Below are 15,664 nucleotides of genomic sequence, written 5' to 3' on the forward strand. Positions count from 1 at the left end.
AGGGAACAGCCGCTCCGTGCGGAGAGCAGGTGAAAGCTTTGCGATGAAGGGTAACCAGGCCTCCTCCCACACAGAAGTCCGCCTACTTTCCCACATCTCTCCCGTGCCTCCCCCCACAGGACGGGTTTTGCTGGAACCTCCTGACACAGCACACAGCCCGTCGCTCCCTTTCCCCGTGGCCATCTCTCCTCCCCCGTCACATGCCACAATCTTTGCTGAGTGCCCGCAGTGTGCCAGCTGCTTGCCCAGCTGTTCCCTTCACCAGCAATGCCTTCCCTTCTCTCCCGCTCCCAGGTCCAATCCCACATAATCCTCAGCGCTCACCGCAAACGACAGGTCACCCCCACGCCGTCCTGAGCCTCCACCTGCCTCTGAGGCCTAAACCGTAAAATCCCCGCTTGCCTCTTCACATTGAGGTGTCCCCTCCAGTCCTAGTCCTAGGAGGCCGGAAGGAGCCGTCTTCTCTCTCTCCAGCTGGGAGGCCCTGGAGGACAGAGCTGAGCCTGAACCCCGCTGTGACTCACCTCCTCCGAAGTCCCCAGGCCTAGCGGACACCCTCCCGGGGTGGCTGCCCACAGATTACTGAGAACTAACTTGCTTCAGGAGAAGCTGAGCGGCCTGGCGAGTGACCCTCGGCCCCTCCCCAGGTTGCGATCGAGTAGGTGACAGCCGGGCCGTGTGCCTACAGTGCCAGCAGCAGGAACAGCAGGCCCGGCTCCATGCTAAGACATACGTGTCTGCTGGACAGTCACGAAAGGGGCAGGGGGAGGGACTCTGGAGTCAGGGCCAACGTTGGTAGCAGTCTCCCGTTGTGGGGCCACCCCCAGCCCCCCACCTCCCGCCACCGAAGCAGGGCAGAGGGGAGGCGGGAGGCTGGGCCAGCCACACCTCGGCTCTCTGGTCTGGACTGATCACCACCCCAAATGCAAACCTCAACAGCTTCCCTTTGCAGCCAGGATGGCTCCCCCTGCACAGGCAACGAGGGGCAGGAAAGCATGTGGGTGGTGCAGCCCCACAGGTCTGAGTCCGAGACCCCGCGCTGTGGCGTCCTAGGCTGAGGGCTGCGAGCCTCCTTGTCCACCATCATGAGGCCAATCCTAGCCCCTGCCTCTGGGGGTGCCGGGGGAGTTAAGGAGGAAACGCAGAGACCACCATGACAAGGAGTGGTAATGGGGAGAGGCCAGGGTCCCCTCAAGTCAGCAGTTAAGCATTTTCCCTGGGACAGATCCGGCCCACCTGGTGGCCTTGGAGTGACAGAGTAGATGCACGCTACACACCTCGGGCTGAGCAGTTCACGTTCATGATCCTCCCTGAGATAAAGGAACCATCCTTAGCTCTTTAGAACCGAACTCCTGGGCGACGCCACAGTGCTGAAGTCCAAACTCCACGTGACAGCTATGCAAGGTCCCCTGCGGACCCCTGCGGCTCAGCGCTTCCAAGTCTGGGAGACGCTGATAGTCAGCGAAGTTCCATTTCTAACCGCCCAACCAGTGGTCGTCTGCAGGCCGGCCGGCCGGCCGAGCGTCCAAGGCCATTGCTTTTCACACCCCGCACCTCCCGCGGGCCAGCCACGTCCTGCTCACGGCTACACCCCCGCGGGGACCTGGAGGAGGAAGGAGGCAGGCCCCCGTCTCCCCCGTGCTGCTCCTCAGCAGGTCCCCTGACGGTGAGGGCCGGCGGGGACCCAGGTGGAGAGCTGAGGAGTCGGTTTCTGATTCTGGCAAAAGGCCACCTTGCCAGACGAATTTGGTGTGAATCAGAAGAACCTTCTTACGAACTTTCCTTTGCTGCCAGTCCCACCCCTCAACCCCGTCACGTCAGAAACTAACAATGTGCTGGGTTCGAGACCCTCTCTCTCTAGCTGCGTCTCCCAGGCAAGGAGACGGCGACGCGTACCTGGAGGGGACTCTGTGGAAGCCCGGGTCTTCTTCCAGGTCATCCGAGGACCGCACAGCCCCGGGGGCGAGCAGTATCGAACTTTCTACGTCGTCCACGTGCTTCTTTTTCTCCTTTTTTTTGCTGCTGACCCACTCCTCCATCCCTTTTTCTTCTGAAGGGCTTCTTACGTTTTCCGAGTTTGGGGGTTCCTGGGATTAAGGACAAGACAACCAAATGGAAGTCAGCATTTCATGCCGAGATACCAAGTGAGGGACACCACCCAGCGCCTGGATTCCAAGGCCCCCTCTCACTCTGCCTCTCCCACGAGTTCCCTCCAGCACAGCCTGCCGGGGAAGGGAGGCGCCCCCCGCCCCCCAATACCTGTCCCGTGCAGAGTTCAAATGCCCCAGACGGGCGAGGTGAAATGGCATGAGGTCTAGAGTCCGCAGCCTCTAGTTTAAAACCCCGACCAAGTCAGCTCTCTGACCTTGAGCGACCGACTTGATCTCTCTGACCCTCAGTTTCCTTGTCTGTCAAATGGGTATAATAATTACCAACCTCTTCCCACAACACGACAGTGCTTCCTATAAAGGAGGTCCCTCACACTGGGCAGGGGTTGGACCCTTCACACAACCATCGCCCGCTTAAACAGAGACGCAGGTGGGCCCAAGGGTGCCAAGGTCGCCGAGTTTGGAGAGGTGCACACACAGACACGCGCACAGCTGCGGGGAGGACACTTCACGGTGCCCTCAGCCGAAGGTGGGTTCTGGGGCACCGCGGGCATTTACTGGATAAGGAGCGTTCTCTGAGCCGCGTCCTCAGCCGACACTGTGAAACCCATGGGCAGTGCTCGCGAGGGAGACCAAGAAGCGTGGGGATTGTCGGAGCCGCGTCTGGAGAATTCCTTCGCGGCCGGAGGAAACTGCTCCACGGAAGGTGGACTAAGAGGACTGAGCTGGCCAGGCCTGTGCGGCCTCAGAACAATGCTCCGCGCAGAAAGTAAAGCGCCCTCGGCAATTTGAAACTCCAGCCCCTCCTCCGTCATCAATGGGACCTTTTCTGAGAGGTGAAATGAGGAGACACCTTTTTTTAAAAAAAAAAAACTAGAAGAACCTGCCATTTTCTGGTCTCTTTTGAAGGCATATATATATTTTTTTCACGGAGGGCCAGGTACCAGAGAAATGCTCCCTCCTGTGCTGTCCTGGCTGCCAGGGGCCAAGGCCCACAGACCTCCCCTGCCACTCCGAGCTGCACCCCCTCCCTCCGCGGACCCACAGGGATCAAGGTCAGGGCTACACTCGGGGGCCAATGGCAAGGTGGACTTGAGTGCAGTGGGCACCTGCTCGGTGGACAGGTGAAAGCCAGAGGGAGCAGATCAGGGCCGAGAGAGGCAGACCCGGCTCAGTATCAGAGTTCCAGTCCAGGTCTTCTGGTTCCATTCCACCCCAGATCACCTGGCCACCTGTGGGGCACACGAGCAGGTGTGCAACCTGCTTTTGGCAATGACCGCAAGGAAAGCGGAAGAGATCGAAGCGCCACATCCGCGATTCCACAGGCCGCGTTCAGCCGGCCAGGGGCAGGCGGAGGGGGCTGAGCCCCTCATGAGCCATTTCCAGTATCACAGAGGGCAGAGGCAACACGGGCTTTCTCTCCACCAACACTCGGCCCCGTCTTTTGTCCTAAAAGAGATTCTTGGCTCATAACCACCCAGAGAATAGCCCCATTTGCTGTCATGGCCCCCCCAATCTGAGGACCCCAAGACCTGAGCTCCCTGAGGGACATTTCTAACCCCTGGATCTTGGGGTTTCTGGCGGGAAGAGCCTTCTGGGACAGGGCTGGCTTCCCACAAGCCAGCAGACAGCAGGTAGGGTGGGGTGGAGGACCGGGATCGGGTTCCTTCACGTGGGGGCAAACGGGGAGATGGCAGTGGGCCCCTGGGGAACCATCCAGCCCTCTTCTCCATCCCAAGATGGAGAGAGAGTGAGTGCCCCCCACTCCAAGGGCCAATGGCCCTGCCACGCTCGCCACCTAGGAGCTCCCACTGCTCTCCTGGGGGCCACGCACCACTGTGCAGAGCTGGCAATCCATGCACGCAAGCGACCACGCTGGCCTAAGCCTGAACGCCTCATAAGGCTGCTCAGACCCCTTCCTCCTTAGGCCTCCCAGCGGCAAGCCGGCTCATTCCCCTGAGACCTCTGGGCCTCTCCCTCCACACCCCCCCCCCCACCACTGCATGAGCCAGAGCATCGTCGTCTATCTTGGGGTTCAGTGCACCCTACCTTCACCTTTCACCCCAAACTACCATGCAAAACACGCCTTTGTCTCCCGATTGCAGGCCCTGTCAGGGGGGGTCTCCAGAGCCCAAACCTTAATCGCAAACGCTCACCTCTCCTGGGAGGGACCATCCCAGCCCACGAGACTGGCGGGGCCCTGGGAGGGAGGCTGTGCTGGGGCAGGAGCTGAGCTCTCAGAGGCAGAAGTCCCCAGGTGGCGGCCCCATACCTGCTGGCTCTCCGCAGGGGCGCGGGCCTTGGCCTCCCTCTGCTGGTGGTCCTCTGGGGCCAGGGCGGGGGGAGGGTCCGAGGCTGGCTTGGCCCCCGGGGTCCCCCGGCCCCGGTCGGGCTCCTGGGTCGGGGAGTGCGAGAGGTCCTCCCCCAGCCCCCCGAAGCTGCCGCTGCTCTCGGAGGCCTCGGGCTCGTCCTCGTCCTCCCTCTGCTCCAGGTCAGACAGGTAGTCCTCCGGGTCTTCAAAGTCCATGTCTTCGGTTTTAAAATCCTCCGGGCCTTCCGCGTACGCCTCCAAGACCGCGGCCAGGGGCACCTCGTAGTGTGGGTAGTAGAAGAGGTCGTGGGGAATGACGGAGACCTTGGAGAGGGGCGGGGAGGGCTTGAAGTCCAGGCCTTCCTCGCTGTGGCTCCCCAGGGTCTCCAGGCTGACCTGCCTGCTGGGCGGGTTGGAGGGCAAGTGTCCATCGAACTCCGGGGGGTCCTCGGCCTCCCCCTCCTCCTCCCCACGCGGGGGCCGCGGGGACTTGCGCTTCGCCTTTTCGTACACCTCTGGCTTCTTGTCCGCCGGCTCCTCCTCGGGGGCCAAGACGCAGCTGTGGTCTTCCTGCTCAGGCTTCCCCGGCGGCTCGTCGGAAGCCTCCATCCTGTGGGCGGATTTGCTTCTCCTTTTGCCCAGCTTCTCGGCCTGCTCCTCCGGACCCTCCGCCTCCGCGGGCCTGTCCTCAGGAGGCGGGGGGTCCTCTCCGAAATCCTGGCTGGTGGAGGCAAAGTCGACGAGGTCGCTGTTAAATTTAGAGGCTTTCAGGGGAATGCCTTCAAAATCGTCTTCCTCATCCATCGCCTCCACGGTCTGCAGCTTCACCTCGATCTCCGAGGAATCGGCCGTCACGGTCTCCTCCCCGAGGAGCGCTCGGGGGCAGCTCTCTTCGCCCGGGCCGGCCGGCCGCTCCGAGGCCCTGTTCCAGGGGGCAGAGCTCTGGGGAGGGTGAGAAGGCCCGATCTTGCTGTCCGCCAGGGAAACGTCACCCAGGGCCTTGTCCGAGGCTGCCTCCGGGGCCTTGGGGGCTTCCTGCTTCGGCTTTTCCTCGGCGACCTCCGGGCCGCGCCCGTCCTGCTTCCACAAGTCCTTCGTGCCTCTCGGGCCGCCTTCGAAGCCGCAGTCCTGGCTGTGGACAGGGTCCTTACTGCAGGAGGCATCCTTGTAGATGTCCGTCTCAAAGTGCACCGTTTTCTTGATGGGCAGGGAGCTGGACCTGTAGTTGTCCTTTCTGGATAAGATGGAAGATTCTGGAGGTGGCTCGTTGAGGCTGTAGGTCCTCTCTGAGGCCCCGTGGGTGTCCCGGTCCGTGCCCTGCCGTGTGACCTCGGCGAAGCTGTCTGCGGGCGTGGGGCCGGAACCGCCACCTGGGCGGGATTCCTTCCCGCTCTCGGGCGTGTCACAGACAAAGACTTTGGACGGGGGCGGGTGGCTGGTGTCGTGGTTGACCGTGTAGGCCCGCTCCCCGTCGTCAGTCACATAGAAGACGGTGCTCTCCTGCTCCGAGGGCGTTTCTTTAATGCGGACGAAGGTGGACTCGATTGGGGCGTCTTTATCTGGGTCCACAAAATCCTCCTGCGGAGAAACAAGGCAGCATGACGTCAGCAGCGCGTTAAAGTACAACGTAACCCCCTCCCAAAGGGCAAACCCAGAGCAGGAAGGGCCGCTTCAGATCGAACGCTCCGTGTTTTTTTTTGTTTTGTTTTGTTTTGTTTTAATATATTTTATTGATATTTCACAGAGAGGAAGGGAGAGGGATAGAGAGCTAGAAACATCGATGAGGGAGAAACATCGATCAGCTGCCTCCTGCACACTCCCCACTGGGGATGTGCCCGCAACCAAGGTACATGCCCTTGACCGGAATCGAACCCGGGACCTTTCAGTCCACAGGCCGACGCTCTATCCACTGAGCCAAACTGGTTTCGGCAAACGCTCCGTGTTTTAACTAACGTGCAGGTGGTTGCCAGAGACTGCGGTTGCTGCCAAAATATTTAACAAAGACTACATTTTCTCAGCTCTGGATACAAAGAAATCTCAACGCACTAAACTGTAAGTAGGATGAGCCCTTCTAAGCGAGCAAAGATTTTTGGCTTCTTTATTCCCCCCATATATTTTTATTGATTTCAGAGAGGGAGAGGGAGAGAGAGAGAGAGATCAGTGATTCTCTCTCATCCTCGATGTGAGAGAATCATTGATCAGCTGTCTCCTGCACACCCCCGACCGGGGACTGAACCCACAACCCGGGCATTGCCCTGACCGGGAATCCAACCGTGACCTCCTTCCTGTTCAAAGGTTGACGTTCAACCTCTGAGCCACACAGGACAGGTGACTGTCAGCTTCTGGGGGCTGCTGCCGAGTCTGGGGAAGGACAGGAGGAGTGCTGACCCGCCGGACATAAGGAAAGATCAGCCACCTCTTCACCGACGGTGTGGGCAGGTAGGAATCGAAAAGGACCCCAAATGCAAAACCAAATCTCCTGACAGAATGATAATTCTCCCCCACGGGACCATTTTCTGAGCAGGAAACAGCTGTGGGCAGGGCTGCAAAGCAGAGAGCAACCTTGGGGTAGTGCAGTGGTTGGCACCCAGTGCACTGGTGGAATCGGTGTGTTGACCTCATCTTAAAATTATGTGAAACCTGCCAAAACCGGTTTGGCTCAGTGGATAGAGCGTCGGCCTGCGGACTGAAAGGTCCCGGGTTCGAGTCCTGTCAAGGGCATGTACCTTGGTTGCGGGCACATCCCCAGTGGGAGGTGTGCAGGAGGCAGCTGATCGATGTTTCTCTCTCATCAATGTTTCTAACTCTCTATCCCTCTCCCTTCCTCTCTGTAAAAAATCAATAAAATATATTTTAAAAAAAAATTACGTGAAACCAGAAAGCCAAAATTAAATAAAACTGCACCATATCCCTTCCTGAGTCCTGGGAAGGCCAAAACGATTAGTTCCTCGTTGTAAATCCTTGTTTAGGAAAGCACCACATTCTTGGGGGGGCGGGGGAAAGGGAGGGAAATGTTCATTTATACACTAGGTCTGACATACAAGAAACAATGTTAAGATACCAAGACGCAGGGGAATGAGACCCATAATGAAGAGAAACAACAGTCATTCGAAGTAGACCCATATATGAGCCAGGGTTAGAAGCAGCAAATAAAGATGCTGAAATAACTGTTTACCCTATGCTACGAGAAATACACAGGCAGTTCTTCGGGCTGAAGAGAAGTGACCACAGAGGGAAGCCAGGATCTGAAGGAGGGAATGAAAAGTGCCTGGAATAGTAAATAAAGGGTCAATATAAAAAACTAAAAAGTTGCCCTGACTGGTTTGGCTCAGTGGATAGAGCGTCGGCCTGTGGACTGAAAGGTCCCGGGTTCGATTCCAGTCAAGGGCATGTACCTTGGTTGTGGGCACATCCCCTGTGGGAGGTGTGCAGGAGGCAGCTGATCGATGTTTTTTTTCCCATCGATGTTTCTAACTCTCTATCCCTCTCCCTTCCTCTCTGTAAAAAATCAATGAAATATATTTTTTAAAAAAAACTAAAAAGTTTTCTTAAAAAGCCTCCTAACTATTTAAAGCAAAAATGTGACAAAGGTTTGGGATTAGAATATGGAGAAGTGAGGTAAATGGCTGTAATAGCACAAAAGAATGGAGAGGAAGTGAGTGGAATTAAATGTTTGCATATTTAAAATATATAAAAAACGCATTCTACTGGAAGTGTTATAATAGGAATTCACCACAGACTGAGGGTATGTTCAAGATGAGTATCACAACCCCTGGAACAACTCCTAAGAAGATAAAACCGGGAGATGTAGCTCAAAAGCGCACAGTGAGCTAAAATGGACACAAAAGAACAACGGAATCATCCAGAAAAGGTCAGGCAGGGAGAACCAAGGAGCACAGCCCAGGCAGGACCGGTGGAGAGCAACAGTCAAGATGGCAGATGGAATCGCTTCCGTGGCCGCCAACACACTCATTCAATGACATGCTAATTCTTGTCAGAACGGATAGAAAGCAAGACCTGACTACAAGCTGTTTATAATATTTACGTGTGTAAATATTAGCACACACGCTGCAACGAAAAAGAAGGAAAAAGATATAGCATGCAGCCCAGCCGGCGTGGCTCAGTGGTTGAGCATCGACCTATGAACCAGGAGGTCAGGGTTCGATTCCTTGTTGGGGCACGGACCCAGGTTGCAGGCTTGATCCCCAGTGTGGGGCATGCAGGAGGCGGCCGATCGGTGATTCTCTCTCATCATTGATGTTTCTATCTCTCTCTCCTCTCCCTTTCTCTCTGAAATCAATAAAAATATTTTAAAAAATAAAAAAGACATAGCATGCAAACAGCATGAGAAAGCTGGGATGGCTACATATTTCTATCTGACAAAGTGCCCTGCAAGAGAAAGAAAGAACCTGCATAAAACTACAACCATCAGTCACCGGGATGATACAACCATCCTAAATGTGTACGCGTTTATAGCATGCTTCAGCATACACGAAGCAAAGACTGACAGAGCTAAGAAAAATAAACCCACAATCGTGAGTTGGAGATATTAAACATGTCTCTCCTACACTCACTGATGGGAAGAGAAGAAAAAATAGCAATATGCCTCTAGAATATGAGAACAGCACATTAACCAACCCGACCTCATTGATACTTAAAGAATGTGAACTCTTTCAGTGCATAAGACACCTTCTTTTCAAGTGCATATGGTACATTGAACCAAAATACACCATATCCTGGGGCATCAAGCTGGGCACAGTATCTGGTACACGAATGGCTAGGGCTTAAAGAATGTCTGTTGAAATGAACTAAACTCAGCTGAGATGCCAAGGAACAGTTCGATGGGTGCCTAGATCAGCTGGGACTTGTCGCCTGTCGTCCCCTGAGGATGTATATGGACTGTTCTGTGGTGACACGCTATGTTCTGGGACTCAGGGAGACTTTCTCAGGTCCCACCTCTCCTTCCCCTGCCCCAGTCTGCAGTCCTGGGGAGACCCAAGTGTCACAACTGCTGAATCCTGGCTGTGACGCCTACAAATACCATTAGTTTGAGTTGATTTCAAACTCTGCCTACATCTCTAAGAGCTCAGGGCTAAGTATCCCCGAGTTTAGTCATGGGCTAGGAAATTTACACAATATTATTTTATCATACTAGAGGCCCAGTGCACAGATTCGTGCACCAGTGGGGTCCCTTGGCCTGGCCTGCACCCTCTGGCAATCTAGGACCCCTCGGGGGACTGCTGGTTTCCGTCCAATCCCCACAGGCCAAGCTGAGGGACCCCACGGGTGCATGAATGCGTGCACCGGGCCTCTAGTATGCATAGAAGATCTTTGGTTAATCTCTTCCCGCCCTCCCCCATCACCTGCTTCTCTCTGAGGTTCATCAGTCTGTTCCATGTTTCCATGCCTGAGTGTTGAGCGTCTGCCCCCTGGTGGTCAGTGCACATCAGAGCTACCCGTCGAACGGTCGAACAGTTGCTTAGGCTTTTATATATAGAGATATTGTATAATGTATATAGCCATACAATTTAATATATTAGACTATTATATTGTATTATTATAAAAATAATAACAGCCCCAGCTGGTTTGGCTCAGTGGATATAGTGTTGGCCTATGGACTGAAGAGTCCCAGGTTCGATTCCAGTCAAGGGCACATGCCAGGTTGTGGGCTTGATCCCCAGTGGGGGGCATGCAGGAGGCAGCCAATCAATGATTCTCTCTCGTCATTGACATTTCTCTCTCTCTTTCCCTCTCCCTTCCTCTGTGAAATAAATAAAAAAACATTTTTAAAAAATGGTTAAAGGTGTGTTTTGAACACTGTCTTTTATAAATTTTCACCCTCTGATAAAATCTGGTAGGCTGCTAAAACGTTCTATCTGACATCTAAAAAATCAGGAAAGTCACCCTTATTACATGCGAGCATCTTTTATACCCTTAATACAGTTCGGTATGTGAAGAGGTTTGCGAGAGGCGTGGCTGCCTAACTTCCCATCCTGCTTTTCACATAATACACGTCACCCGTGATTTTGAACTTAACATGGGGCAGGGCGACGCTCAAGGGGCTTGAGATCGAGTGTTGATGGTGCCTGCTCCTCGAACAACACAGCCCAAGCCCGGGTTCAGGGGATGGACACGTACGGTTTCAGAGTTAAAGGCAAGGAAAACCAACATACAGCATCCAGCTCCGGGAAGTGCTCTAGAAACTGTGCCACGTACGTCACGATAGACTGCTCGTCCGGCGTGTCAACCATGATGTCTGTTGAGAGAGACACGGGTGTTAGAAGGACACACGGACACGCGGTCTTCAAAGAGGATCGCGGGGCGCCTGGTGTGAAGGAGCCCTGGCTGCTGCGGTTTTTCCCGTCTTACACTGGAGGGGAAGCAGGCCGAGAGGGGGGTCGCTGGACCGAGGCTGGTGAACGGGGGCCCGAGTGCAGAACCCAGGGCTCCTTATCGCCAAGGTCATCCACGATCCCTCCGTCCCTCCACTGGGAGCCGCGAGCCCGCTGCAGCTGTCAGCGGTAGGGCGACCCAGGACCCTTCCTCGCTGCGGGAGGGCGCCCCGCACTAGCCTGACCCACTGGGAAGCCATTTGACAGCGACAGCCACGGGCCGGGAAAGGGCGTGTCCTTTCCAACATGTCGCTACAGGGACGGGCCTGGGCCCGAGGGAGTAACTGAGAGGCACCGGGCTTCCTGCAGCGAGACGCGCAGCGAGATGCAAACGGGACCGTTTCTAACAGCCCAGGGCGCACCCGTGGCAGGAGAGCCCACGCGATGGTCCGTGATGCAGCCAATACAAGTAGACAATGAAGACATGCTAGCCACACGCAAAACACGGATGTCAACACTAAAATGTCAAGTAAAAAAAAGAGACAAAACCAGGCATACTCGGAATGGTCCCATCATGTTTTTAAAAATGTAATTAAATGCCTAGAAAAATACTGGAGAAATGACCTCAGCGGTGGGAACGGAGGCGTTACAAAACGTCTCCGTTGGATTGTTCTGTGTTTTCTACCGGGACAGCCTGTGCGACGCAGGCAGCGAGAATCGTTAAGAAGGAAGAGAGCGCGAGAGCCGCCGCTACCTTCCGGCTCCAGGAGCCTGGGGATGTGAAGGGCGTCGTGCGCGATGCGGAAAGCCTTCTCCAGGTTCTCCCGCATGGAGTCCTCCAGGGCCGCCTGCATGTCCACCAGGCTGGGGTCAATGGCCTTGATCACAGCCAGGAAAGCCAGCCCGCTCCTCCAGCTGCCCGCGAAGTCCTGCACCGCCACGCCGTACCTGCGGGAAAGCAGCGGGCGGCCCCCCGGCTCAGGAAAGAGAGCCGCTGACGGGGGTCAGCACGCAGCAGCCTCCCGGGCCTCCCTCCGGGTGCGGCCGGGAGCGGCTGAGCGCACGAGGCCGGGGGCCCTGAGCCCGAGCCCCGGAGAGCTGCACGGAGCCGTCACACTTCCCTCCGGACACGTGGAAGAGGAAGGTACGCGTCCTACAAGGAGGCCACACAGGACTCGTGTTCCCCGAGGTCCAGATGGATAGGGGGCAATGTCGTAATGTCGATCTTATCAGGGACATTCAGAACAGCAGGCAGCATGTGCTGCGATAACGTGGAGCCAGAATGTCCCCCTGCACCCCCGGCTGCCCCTGTGCGCTTCCTGGGTCGTGGCCTTGGGCAGGTCCTGCACCTGCCAGGCCTCAGGCTCCTCCGCGATAAACAGGGATCCCGCCCCCGCCCCGTGACCTCCTGGTGGCGGCCGTAGAGAATACTAGCTTGAACCCCAAGAGCGGCCACGGCAGGCGGACACCCAATGGGCCACCCAGGCAGCACCCGGACCTACCCACTAAGTGGCAGCGAATGTCATCGGTGAGGGACGCCAAGAGCTGACCCTGCCGGCACCGATTTCCTTTAGAAACCATCCCGAGACCGGCCCGCTTCCCCACTGTGGTCACCGCGTCCTCTTGGACACAATCCAGCAGCCCGGCCTTCTTTTGTTTAGGAATCATTAAGATTCGCAGGAGCTGCCAAGCAGGAGCACCGTGCGTCCCCAAGCGTGTCTCAGCCAGGGCACCGACGCCGGGGCAGACGATGAATGAAGCTCCAGGCCTGGCGGGTCTCACCAGCTTCTTTTTCACGGGGTGGTGTACGCCCCGTGACATTTGATCACAGGCCCAGAGTCCTGGAGCCCTGGCCTGCAGCCATGGAGACTCAGAACTGCGGCATCACCCCAAGGACACCTCCCTTCCTCCTTTCCCCGGCTCTCTTGGGTTGATTTACTTTAATCAGAGAGCAAGGGAGAGGGAGAGAGAGGAACATGGATGAGAGAGAGAAATGTCGATCGGCTGCCTCCTGCCTACCCCCACTGGGGATCGGGCCTGCCACGCGGACCTGTGACCTGACGGGGAATCGAACCACGATCTCCTGGTTCATGGGGTTGATTATTTTTTTAAACGACAGGTAATGACCGTTCGCATACATCAACTCCACCGTGCTCTGCCCCTCAATCAAAACGCCAAAGATCCAGCCTCACTCCCACCTCCTTGCTTTCACCTTTCACCCTGCACCTGGGAGAAGGGACTGGATCTCTGTGGTGCTGGAACTCCCCCGGGGTCTCTATCACCTCGGCCTAACCACCCTGCGAGGCGGCGGGTGAAGAGTTACCACCTTGCAGCTGTGGCCGGCGGGAAAGCGATGCACCAGGAGCTCACCCAGCGTGGGCACGGCAGAGCCAAGGTGGCCCTGAGCTTTGTGGCTTTCGCCCCGCGTGGCCTGGCTTTCTCGCCAGCCTTGCCCACCGCCCAGAGGCCCCGGGGCTGTCGGCCACCGCCAGTGGAAGGCCCGATACCAAACTGCTAAAAGGCCTTGCCTGCCACCGCGCGGGGTCACACAGGAGGCCAGGAGCTTGGCTCCAGTTCGCGGTGTGCATTTTGGAAAGGCCACACCTAACTCTGCTCAGTGACCGCCTTTACCAGGGGTGGGCAAACTTTTTGACTCGAGGGCCACAATGGGTTCTTAAACTGGACCAGAGGGCCGGAACAAAAGCATGGATGGAGTGTTTGTGTGAACTAATATAAATTCAAAGCAAAGGAACGGAGGAGAGAGCAAGAGAACCCTCCGCTCTTTCGGCTCCGTGGGCCGGATGAAACAGCCGAATGGGCCGGATCCGGCCCGCGGGCCGTAGTTTGCCCATGGCTGGCCTTTACTGTTACTGGCTTTTAAGTGGGTGCAGACGGGACGACACCTCGGACCTCCGTAAGAAATATGTCCGTGCTCTTAGGACCCAAGAGACAGCCCCGCTGTGGGACTGGACGCGGGGGCAGGCGCTCTGCTTGGTATTCACGTCCTCTCATGGGCGTTCTGCGAACCACCTTCTGCAAACACAGTTCTCTGCGCCCAGACCCTGGAAAGGCCCCGCAGCCCGCCCTGCCAGGCTCCCCGCGGCAGCAGGCACGGCACTGGCGCAGAGCTTCATGGCCGCCGCCCCCTCGCTCGCCCACCCGGGGTCCCACTCCCCTGCCTGGCCGCGCCCAGGCGGTGGCTCACTTGCGCGTTTTCCGCTGCACCCAGGCCAGCAGCGTCCGGATGGCCTTCCTCTGGTCTTTCACGGACAGCGCCGCGCTCCTCTCGCCGGTGGGCGTCGGGGGGAAGGAGGAGTCGGAGTCGGTGCCCCCGGAGCCGGGCGACAGGCTGGACGGTGGAGAGTTTCTGCTGAGGTTGCCCGTGAGCTCCTTAATCTGGAGGGAAAAAACCCATTTCAGACCCCGAGATAGACCCCGAGCAAACCCTCGTCTGACCCCGGGGAGCCTAGGCACCCCGAGTGGAGGGAGCAGCTCATGCAGACGGGGAGAGGCCCCTTCCCGACGCCGGGGCAGGGGGCAGGGCTGCGTGCATGGCGGCCTGCCTGTTGTGTGTGTCTGGTAGGGCGGGCAGTGACACAGTCCCGGGGAGCCATCGCTCCCCGAGTCTCTCTAGCTGTGGCCAGACTCCGCACACAGGTCTTCCTGACTGGACTCCCCCTGTCCTCGCCCATCGTGGCCTATGGCTCCCAGAACGTGGCACGCTCTTCCGAGCCCACTGCCTGTGCTCTTCCGGGTCCTGCTGCCTGGATGTCCCTTCCTACATCACTGAACTCCCGGCCACTCCAAAGGTGGTTCCCATCACGGGGCACGTGTGAGACAGGCGGACGCCCAGGCCCTGCCCCAGACCCGCCGAGTCAGAATCCGCGTTTCACCACCGCGCCCCGGCGATTCGTGTGCACAGTCAAGTCTGAGAAGCACTGGTCCAGCACACTCCTACCCACCCGTTAAAACCCAGCCCGGATGTCCCTCCCTGTAGGCTGACGTGACGGATGGAAGTGTCCTCATTGCCCTCTCCCCTCCGAGGTAGCGGCCCCTGCTTGGGGCTCTCCCAGCACTCGGCTCACACCCGGATGGTGGCCTGCCCCAAGCAGCTCTGTAAGATGTGGCGGACTCATTGGTGATCCTGGAGGTCATGACCGAGGACTGGGCATGCCCAGAGCCTGGCATATAGCAGAAACTCAACAGACAGGAACGAAATGAATGGGTGATGGTCTCGGGGGACGGAAGGCCTTGACTTTGCACACATTTCCAGGATGTCTCCGGCAGCTCTCAGGGAGTAACTGAGCCTGTAAATAACACGACAGCTGACCACACAGCATCTCTTCCTGCTCACCACGCATTATGACCATGCCCCCTTTTCTCTCGATGTGGAAACTGGGGCTCAGAGAGAGTCTTTGGTTGTGGAAGTTCAAGGCTCACCTAGAACTTGATCTGTCCCATCCAGACTTTGTTTGGGCTCGTCCCTCCCTGAAACGTAAGCATTGAGCCCAACCCCCCAGCCCATGGCCGCCGGCGAGGTCACTTTTACTCGGGAGGGCAGTCAAGTGAGGCGCCACGCGTTCCCTTTCAAACGAGGGGCGTGAGAAGGTGAGCCGGCAGCTCCTTCGACCCGGGGGAAGGACGTGAGCGTGGTTTTCAACGCCGCCTTCGCAGCCCGGCCACCGCCCCGTCCTCTCTCCGTAAAGCCTGCACGTCCAAGCGGAGGCTGACGTTGCTACGGATGGAAAGCGACGGTCTCCCGCCCCACGTGCCTCTTCCTACAGCTGCTTCGGACGGGCCTTTACGCCTCTCCGATGAGCCCGGCTCTCTGTAGGAAAGGAACTCTACCATGTTCCATCTTGGGAAGTATTTCCCCAGTTCTTGTGACACTTTAGAATGAAGTTATTTTTTTC

At 57.2% G+C, this 15,664-nt stretch overlaps 1 protein-coding gene across 2 annotated transcripts in view; it reads right to left on the bottom strand.

Annotated features, from left to right (window-relative positions):
- The window catches only part of CLMN (calmin), a 101,224-nt gene that overhangs the window by 7,864 nt on the left and 77,696 nt on the right, over nucleotides 1-15,664 (bottom strand). For both annotated transcript variants that reach the window (XM_080669504.1, XM_080669505.1), the window contains exons 6-10: nucleotides 13,957-14,147; nucleotides 11,506-11,699; nucleotides 10,593-10,675; nucleotides 4,381-5,997; nucleotides 1,897-2,087 (exon numbers count right to left, since the gene is read on the bottom strand). In XM_080669504.1, the coding sequence (XP_080525630.1) occupies nucleotides 1,897-2,087; nucleotides 4,381-5,997; nucleotides 10,593-10,675; nucleotides 11,506-11,699; nucleotides 13,957-14,147 (2,276 nt within the window). The remainder of the gene's footprint in view (nucleotides 1-1,896; nucleotides 2,088-4,380; nucleotides 5,998-10,592; nucleotides 10,676-11,505; nucleotides 11,700-13,956; nucleotides 14,148-15,664) is intronic.

Source organism: Plecotus auritus (assembly GCF_963455305.1).
Source record: "Plecotus auritus genome assembly, chromosome: 1".
NCBI classification, from domain to species: Eukaryota; Metazoa; Chordata; class Mammalia; order Chiroptera; family Vespertilionidae; genus Plecotus; species Plecotus auritus.